The sequence below is a fragment of the Bombina bombina genome, chromosome 6 (assembly GCF_027579735.1).
Source record: "Bombina bombina isolate aBomBom1 chromosome 6, aBomBom1.pri, whole genome shotgun sequence".
Lineage (NCBI taxonomy): Eukaryota > Metazoa > Chordata > Amphibia > Anura > Bombinatoridae > Bombina > Bombina bombina.
Window position 1 is genome coordinate 488,187,366 of NC_069504.1, and position 10,106 is coordinate 488,197,471.

The window sequence follows — 10,106 nt, forward strand, 5'->3', positions numbered from 1 at the left end:
GTATATTGGGGAAGTTTGAGAGGGAGGAAATAGTGTATATTGGGGAAGTTTAAGAGGGAGGACAGAGTGTATATTGGGGAAGTTTGAGAAGGAGGACTGGGTGTATATTGGGGAGGTTTGAGAGGGAGGACAGAGTGTATATTGGGGAAGTTTGAGAGGGAGGACAGAGTGTATATTGGGGAGGTTTGAGAGGGAGGACAGAGTGTATATTGGGGAGGTTAGAGAGGGAAGACAGAGTGTATATTGGGGAGGTTTGAGAGGGAGGACAGAGTGTATATTGGGGAGGTTAGAGAGGGAGAACAGAGTGTATATTGGAGAGATTTGAGAGGGAGGGCAGAGTGTATATTGGGGAGGTTTGAGAGGGAGGACAGAGTGTATATTGGGGAGGTTTGAGAAGGAGGACTGGGTGTATATTGGGGAGGTTTGAGAGGGAGGACAGAGTGTATATTGGGGAAGTTTGAGAGGGAGGACAGAGTGTATATTGGGGAGGTTTGAGAGGGAGGACAGAGTGTATATTGGGGAGGTTTGAGAGGGAGGACAGAGTGTATATTGGGGAGGTTTGAGAGGGAGGACAGAGTGTATATTGGGGAGGTTTGAGAGGGAGGACAGAGTGTATATTGGGGAGGTTAGAGAGGGAGAACAGAGTGTATATTGGAGAGATTTGAGAGGGAGGGCAGAGTGTATATTGGGGAGGTTTGAGAGGGAGGACAGAGTGTATATTGGGGAAGTTTGAGAGGGAGGACAGAGTGTATATTGGGGAAGTTTGAGAGGGAGGACAGACTATATATTGGGGAGGTTAGAGAGGGAGGACAGAGTGTATATTGGGGAAGTTTGAGAGGGAGTGCAGAGTGTATATTGGGGAAGTTTGAGACGGAGGACAGAGTGTATATTGGGGAGGTTTGAGAGAGAGGACAGAGTGTATACTGGGGAAGTTTAAGAGGGAGGGCAGAGTGTATATGGATATGGGGGAGGTTTGAGAGCGAGGACAGAGTGGATAGTGAGTTAGGAAGCAGGAAGGTTGGTACTGTGAGACTATTGTGAAGAGAAAAAGCATTGTAATTGAGACTGGAACAAGGCTTGTTACACTGATTGCAGAAAGTAGTAATCAAATTATGAGAGCGTAATATGTATAATCATATGTGACTAAGCTCCTCTTAAATATGCGAGTTCCTAGCCAAGGCTCAAAGTGTATGATATAGTAAGTGTTTAGGCACTGCTCACCTATCTACATTGTCTTGATTACTTGTGTGCATTGGAAGGAATAGTATCTGCTTCTTTTTGCTTGATGAACTGTGCTTTTTTGTGCTTTTGCATTCAGTGCATTGGAGTCATTGTTGTATGTTATCTTATATAATATAATTATTTGAATGCCATAAAGATTATTGCTTATTCTAGTCATTTCATTGCCTATATTAGGTTGTTGTTTTTTTAGAGAGTACTCTTACGTTTGTGTATATACTTCTTAATGCTTAATGTTTGCACGTGTGATATTCTTCATTATATGAATGTGTGACTGTGCACCATGGTATATTAAGTGAGAGTGCTTTCCTACCCATATAGATAGACAGATAGATAGATAGATAGATAGATAGATAGATAGATAGATAGAGATATGGGTACATAGTCTAAAAAACATCATGAACATTGCGTCAGGGGGTTATATCTGAGTATGTCACTAGATGTCTGCAGCACCAAAGTAGCAGAACAATCCAGAGGGATTTTAATATATAAAGAGAATAATAGTACACAGGAAGATGTTGGCCCTAAAGCAAACTGCTTATGTACAGTGTCTTGCTCTAGGCAGTAATTCTGTAGCTGAAGATCTCAGTACAGGTATACCCCGCTCATACAGCGGGTTAGGGACCGGAGCCCCGCTGTAAAGTGAAAACCGCCTTAAAGTGAAACAAGGCAGTTTTAGCTTTCTTTTCAGTGTTTAAAATCTTGAAAACATGTTTGAACTAACATATTTAGGGGTGCAATAGTGCTATGTTTAGTTTAACACTAGCACAGCAAGTATTTAATTAGTATTCAATAAATACTGTACCTGTAAAATTGTGACAATTACTGTAGTAAAATTTGCCAGACTATAGCACTGAGACACAGATTGCACTGCAATGCTATAAACAGAGTGAACTAAGCATAAACAAATGGTGCCAGTCACTTTTCTAGCAATCTCACGATGATTATAGCACTGTTTCAAAATCCTTGGAGGTTGAACTTCAGCTCCACAAAGCGCTGTATTAGCGAATCGCTGTAAAGTGAAGCGCTGTAAAGTGAGGTATACCTGTACAGAGCAGAGTGTTATAACAACCCTTAAATGGTTCTGGTAAATCCCATTCTGCAGATACCTGCAATACATAAGTATTAAGGCATGGACTTGTTATATGCTGTATATGTTTTGTCATATACAAATGATGGAATCAGCATTCAACTGCTTGTTCCCAGCTGCAAAATAACTCATTAACTGATGCTTAGCAGGGTCTAGCCCCACATGCTACTGAGATGTCTTCTAAAAAGTTATCTGAGTGTTAACCTTTTCCCCATGTTACAAATTCTACAATAAAATATGAAACATTACAGTTATAAAATTGTGCAAAATATGTAAAAAAAAAAAAAAAAAAAAGTTCTAATAATATTCCTGGGGTTTATTGTATACCAACACTGGTGAGTGGAGCAGTTCGAATCTCAGGGTAGGGATATTACAATATTATAGAATTAAGCTCTGAGCAGACACAGAACCATACTGGTCCTTTCTTGCTTCTTATAATCCTCTTGTTTTTATGCAATAAGAATCCCCTGGGATTTAAATAATCCTTAATTACTAATTCTCAACAATGACATCAGAGAATATGTACTTGTTGGGGATTTATCACCTGATACTTTAAACTTTTATGTATATGAGAAGCGAATAGGCTAATGTGACAAACTCAGTTTTAACTTCTTCCATAATAATGTGTTAAGATAGATTTATATATATATATGATCTATCCCATATTTTCTTTCCATAAGGACACTGACACAAGACACAAGACATACACATCTGCACCCTTACATATAAAGACACCTTTCTACATGTACATAAACACACACTGTATATTAATAATATGCAGATGTATATAAACGTATATAAAGTCACTCCATTCCTTTCTACATATATACACAAGCACTCAGTCCTATGTACAAATATATACATACACTTACTTCCAGAGCAACTCTTCTGATTTTGTATGTATTGATGCATGCTGCTCTACAATTAAACTACATATACTTTACATTTACATACAGATACGTATTTGTCTGTTAATATACATAATGATACACACTGCTTTGCAGATGTGAGTTGTGCATACAGATATAAACTGCTTTACTTGTAAACCTTCACAGACACATCTCTATCAATCTATCTAAACATGTTGAAAATGATATGTAAGCATGTTGGTCTAAACGCACACACTTCTCTGTACAGTTAGATACAAATGTAAAAGAAATGTATAACTGCACAGCTATTAACATATACTATATATATATATATATATATATATATATATATATATATATATATATATATATATATATATATATATATATATATATATATATATATATATTGTGTGTGTATATATATATATATATATATATATATTGTGTGTGTATATATATATATATATATAGTGTGTGTATGTATGTATATATATATATATATATATATATATATAGATAAATATATATATATATATATATATATATATATATACACACACACATATATATATTAATATTATGATACACACTATTCTGCACATAAACAGATAGACACAGTGCTCTGCACACAAATATATAGAGTTGTTTTGGTAACTACATTTACATCACCTTTCATGTGCACAAATGTTGCATGCATACTGATTTTAAGCACAATGCACCTATACAGATTACACTACATGCAGACAGATGTGCAGTATTTTGTATGGATTTCTGGCACCATTCATGATAAAATCATTTGCTCTAACAAATGGGGATGTTGCATGTTTTTCTATTTTCACTTCGGTCATCTTTGTAACAACTGTATTTTGTGTATAGCTTGACTTCTGACCCCTTCCCTCTCAAAACTGTTATTTTTTGCTACAATGAATGTATTTATCGTAAAATTATTTTTCTTTTTTAGGAGGGGTGGGAATAAACACTTTGTTACCACAGCTCAGCGAGCAGGTTCCTTGTAATTACCATTGATTTCCTCAGAGATGGTAACAGCCTCTGCCCCCAAAGGGAGTTTGTCACTGTACTCTGATCCCACTTCAAACTCTTCATGGTTTGTTTTGGATTGGGAGCTTGGGATAGTTTCATCCAACACACTTCCTTCCACTTCTACTTCTTCCTGCTCTGGTGCTACATTTGTTTCGGCTTCAATTTCCTCAACTTCGCTGGGAGTGTAATTTTTTTCAGATTCTACATAGGAAGCTCTTGGGTCAAAGTCAGCTGCCATGTGCTTTTCCATAGGGTCCTGTTTCTGGGCTTTCATTATTAGCTTGTAATTTTTACCATGATATTTAGAAAGAAGGTGGCAGCAGGTGGCACCCATAAGAGGTATGGTAGCTAGTCCCATAAGGAAGACACTCACCACAATAATAATAATCAAAGAGGGGACCTCTTTTTTTGTAGTAAAGACCACTTGCACTTGACAATTCTCACCTTTATAGGTTAAGCACACTGAGTAGTTTGTGCCAGGTGTCAAACCACGGAACCAATATGAATTTACCCGATCTTCAATCTCTGACCACTGTACCAAGGAAACACCCTTGGCTCCCTCCTGGCACAAGTACAGCATTCTAAGATGCTCTTTTCCAGGGCGATTGTGATTTGGTGTAATCTGAATCTTGGCATCCTTCTCTGACACGTCCAAAGCAATCACACCCATATCAAAAGTGTGAGGTTTAAGGTTAGAGCTGTCATTAAATGCTTGATTGGACACATGCTGGACACCCAAACTTGGTCCACATTTCTTCTCAATATCCACTGGATGCTCATTATTATCAACAGTCTCTAACTCATTGCCCATAGAAGCCAGGGACTGAAGTGTAGGAATAAGATGCTTAACCTTCTCCTCTGTCTTATCTATATTTAGGATACTGTTCCCAGCACTCTTTACTACAGGCTTTTTGCCATCAGGTATTGTTTTGCTCATAACTGAATCCTCTATAGTTTTGGTGGGATATTTTTGGTTTCCAGCAATAGAAACATTAACTGAGCTTTGACTGCTTCCCATTTCATTTGTGGCTTGGCACGTATAGGTCCCCTCCAATTTCTTACTAAGGTGAGGAATAACTAATGTACCATTCTGATAAATGAGAAATCTACCAGACATTTGACCCTTTGTAAAATTATTGTTTGTCTGGCCTGGTGTAGGAGGCTGAATTTCAACTTCTTGGGTTGAATTGCGAACTAGCCATTTTATAGAAGGTTTTGGACTCCCAGTAACTAGACAGTGCAAAGTGAGAGTGAATCCATCATAGAGCTCAGTATTGTCCAGATTGGGGTGGTAACTCAGCTGTACTGTGGGAGCTTCACAGGGTAAATCTGGAATTTTAGATAAAGGTGTGGCTTGAAGCTCCTCTGGAGAGGCACATGTGATTAACTGTTTCTCAGCCACAGTTACCTGGGCTTCTTCAGTCCACCTCTTTAGCCACATGAGTGAACAAGAGCAGTGGAAAGGGTTGTTATAAATCTGAATATGTAAGAGTGAGGTGAGAGGTTTAAAGGTTCCTTCATGAATCACTTTGAATTGGTTGTTGTTGATCCTAAGGGACCTCAAGTCCTTTAGGTTGGCAAAGGCATCACGTGGCAAGTTGACCATGCGGTTGTTATTCATTTTCAGCAGTTGCAGGGAAGGCAAGCTGGCCAGGTCACCCCAGGGAAATTCCACCAGAAGGTTATGGCTGATATCGAAATTCTTAAGGTGTACCAGAGAAGCTAAAGTCCCTTCCTCCACTACACTGATCTCATTGTGGGCCAGCCATAGTGACGTAACCTGAGGCACTCCTACAAAGTTGGACCTCTTCAGGGAGCTAAACTTGTTGGCTGAGAGGCTTAAGGTAGTGACATTTGAAGGGAATCCTGTTGGAACTTTCTGCAATTCCTTATAAGTACAGTCAGCAAACTGTTGGTTAAACTTGTCTATGCAGGAACACGAGTCAGGGCAGCCAAATGGTCTTTCTATGAAAGCTGCAATTACGCATAGAAAGAAAAGACTGCCCATTATGGTACCTGGGAAAAAAGAAAAAACATATCAGACATTGAACTGGAGGTATATTCACTATATACAAATCAAAAGAAAAAAATATTTTAGTGGGATGGGGAAATTAGAAGAGTAGAGAGCAGTATTGAAGTAAAAAAAAGAAATATAAAAAGTTAGATTGTGATGAGAAAAGGGTTATTAACATAGGAGCATAGAACTTTTTTTTTTTTTTTTTTTTTTACTAAATTAACTTTGCTGTTTACTGTTTCTTGTCTGGTGTACCCTGAAGTTCATCTGTAAACAGATCCATTCATGATGAATTATAATAGCGGGTTGATGCAAAGGGACCTAATCCATAGACCCCAGTAAAATATAAGACAGATTGCTTTCAGGAATCTGGGCAATCTGGCTTAGGACACACCTTTTTCTCTCCTGCACATGCAGTGTTGTAAATCTTAATTTCCTTTGTACTTGCATGCATTTTTCAGGATAATCCTCTTTGCATTATGTTATTCAGAGGGGAAACTATTTAAACAGATTACTCTGCACAGCGTAAACAGAATTGCCACACCTCTGTACACTTTACTGCTTCCACAAGCATAATGACCTTGTAAAACAGAATTTATATTGATAAATGTCTTTCTTTCGGGATGAGGAGAGTCCATAGGTGTCCATAATATGTGGCATATATTTCCTGTCACTAGGAGGAGGTCAAGAACCCTCAGAAGAACTTTAATCCCTCCCACCTCCTCTCCCCACTCAGTTTATGTATAGCGGAGAACAGGAGAGAGATAGAAAAGGTAGAAAAAACAGGAATCAGAGTTAAGAGGTGCAAATAAGAACTATCGCCCATCTAGTAAAAATACAGGTGAGTCTTATGGACTCTCCTCATCCTGAAATAAATAAATTTATCAGTAAGTATAAATTCTGTTTTCTTTCATAAGATGAGGAGAGTCCAAACATGCACATAACATGTGGGATACAATACCCAAGCTGAGAGTCCATGTTAAGGATGGGTGGGACAAAATGATGGTAGTTCCAAATTTGCTGAACACTGCGGCCTGAAGGACTTTCCTGGCAAAAGCAGCTGTGGAAGAAACATAAATATCAAAATTATAACATTTAGAAAAGGTATGAGAAGACCAGGTTGCTGCCTTGAAAATCTGTCCCAAGGAGGCGTCATTTTTGAAGGCCCAAGTAGTAGATACAGATCTAGTAGAATGAGCAGTTACTCTTTTTGGAGGCGGTTTTCCCACAACCAAGTAAGCCTAATGAATAGTCTGTTCTAGCCATGATGCCAAAGCCACCGCTGTAGCCTTTCTTTTCACCAGGGGTCAAGTCCGACAAAAACAAGTGTGGGAACTCACCAAGACTTCCACCCCCCTCATAATGAATATTGTTCTATACACACTGTATTTATATGTATATAAACTATACACTCTGGTTAATGAAAGCAAATTAAAACCAATGAAGGGCTGAATGGTTGCCTTTGGGCCTGAGGAAGGACACCCATGGTTACATTTTTACATGGCAAGGGTGACATTTTTATTTGTAATTTTATTTACTGCCCATTACTAGAGGATCTCACTATCCCTCTAACCAGACTGTGCTCCAGCGTCTCCCACCAGCAGCCGAAGTGTTTACTGAAGCGTTTCTGTTCTCTGTCCAGGGGGAACTAAGTTCCTCCTGCAAAAATAGTGCAGGAACTCCGTTCCCATGCTTTCCCGCTCGACTTGACCCCTGCTTTTCACCCTCTCTGGGACCAGAAAACTGGACAAACAAGCTAGTAGTCTGTCTAAAGTCATTAGTAGCCTCAAAATAGGATTTTAAGGCTCTGACTGCATTCAAATTCTGAAGTAGGCATTCCTTAGGGTTAGAAGGATTTGGGCATTGTGAGGAAAACCACAATTTCTTGATTAATATTTTTTGAGGACACTACCTTTGGTATAAAAACAGTCTAGAGGACCAATTATCTTTAAAAAAAAAATCAAGAAGGGGTGATCAGAAGGCAGGCCAGATAATTCATAAAACTCTTCTAGCAGAAGAAATGGCTAGTAGAAAGAGAACCTTCCATGACAATAAGTTTAGGTCCAATGAGTGCATAGTTTCAAAGGGGGGGAGGGGAAGGTCTTGCAGAACAGAAATAACCAGATTAAAATTCCAAGGGTGAGAAATGAGTCTAATGACAGTGCACATTCTCACCAAGTCTTGGACAAAAGTTTGAACATCAGATAATTTGGTGAGTTTTTTTGTGAAAGAAAACTAACAATGCTAAAATCGGACTCTTTAAAGAACTGGCCGATAATCCCTTATCTAGTCCATCTTGTAGGAACTCAAGAATTCTGGGTATTCTACCAACACCAAAGTAAGTAAGTTTTCCAAATGTTATGAAACATTTTCAGTGTGACAGGTTTTCTGGCTTGCAGTAAAGTAGAGATAACAGAATCTGAGGAACCTCTGTTTTTGAGAACTAGTTGTTCAACTTCCACCATCAAATTCAGAGATTTGAGTTCCGAATGATACAAGGGTCATTGAGACAGCAGATCTTTCCTTAGGGGTAGAGCCCATGGAGGAAGAGATGACATCTGTATTAGGTCTGCATACCAAGTTATGCATGGCCACGCCGGAGCTATGAGAATTACAGAAGCCAATTCCTGGTTGATTCTTGCAATGACTCTTGGAAGAAGAACAAACAGAGGATAGGCCAGATGAAACTTCCAAGGGCAGAATAGAGCATCTATCATGTGAGCTCTTGCATCTCTTGACCTGACACAATAAACAGCAAGTTTGTCATTCAATTTGGATGCCATGAGAGCTATTTCTGGAAGATCCCACCTCAGGACTAATTGATCGAATAAGTCCTGATGAAGATATCGTTCCCCTGGATGGACGGACTGATGATTTAGGTAATCTGCTTTCCAATTGTTTATTCCCAGAATATAATTGGCCAATAGGTAGCAGTGGTTTTCCTCTGTCCAAAACATTGAGATACCTCTTGCATAGATAAGGGATTTTGAGCCTCTCCCTGATGATTGATGTACACTACTGCAGTGACATTTTTAGAGATAGAAAATTTATGGCACTACTTTGAAAATTTAGCAACTAATGAGGGATAGTGACACTAAGGATATCTAGCAGGACTTAAGTGTAATATATGTGTGGCTAGTAGGTGCTATGTAGTAATCTGCAACATTTACTTATTCTACTAAGAGAAGCTGAAAAAAAGGGATATACATAAGCACTTTAATCCCTCTGGAATAATATGGGTGGTTATGTCAACACTAAATATAAAATCACACTTTACTGAAAATATTTAAAAATGGGTTACTTTAAAAACATAGTACTAGACTTAGACAGGTTAATAAGTAATAAGGTGTCCTAGTTCAATATAGCCTAGGGATAACTAATAATCACGGTGTGGGCTGAGTAAGATATAATCAAAATATATTTAAATAGCATGAGTAATATGAGGCACGTCTAATGGTATATGAGTATTGCTTTCAGATTACTGGCAACCCTATGCTGAAAGCAGTACTCATATACTGTACCATTAGACGTGCCTCATATTACTCACGCTATTTATATATGTATTGATTATATATCTATACAAATCTATAGTTGTCATAAATTGATCTTCCTGAATTAGAGGCAAGATGCTGCGGATCGTTTCCATTTTGAAAGTAGGTACCCAAACAAATTTGTTAAGAGCTTTTAAGTCCAGGATAGGACGATAAGTGCCTTCCTTCTTTTGGGACAGTGAAGAGGTTGGCGTAGAAACCCTGACCCTGTTAAGAGATTGGAACTGGTTGTATCACTTCCAAACCCTCTAAGTCTTGAACACATTGAACAAAGGCAGCTGCCTTTACATGATCCTTTG

General features: G+C 38.4%; 1 protein-coding gene across 1 annotated transcript; it reads right to left on the reverse strand.

The window, feature by feature from the left end:
* Positions 1 to 4,195: 4,195 nt before the first annotated feature.
* LOC128665135 (immunoglobulin superfamily containing leucine-rich repeat protein 2-like) lies at positions 4,196 to 6,250 on the reverse strand. Its single transcript, XM_053719877.1, has one exon. It carries the CDS (start codon positions 6,248 to 6,250, stop codon positions 4,196 to 4,198), a length of 2,055 nt encoding a protein of 684 aa, XP_053575852.1.
* Between the last annotated feature and the right edge of the window lie 3,856 nt (positions 6,251 to 10,106).

Excerpts from the sequence above, each read along its gene's own strand:
- LOC128665135 (XM_053719877.1), bottom strand. The coding sequence starts at position 6,250 with ATGGGCAGTCTTTTCTTTCTATGCGTAATTGCAGCTTTCATAGAAAGA.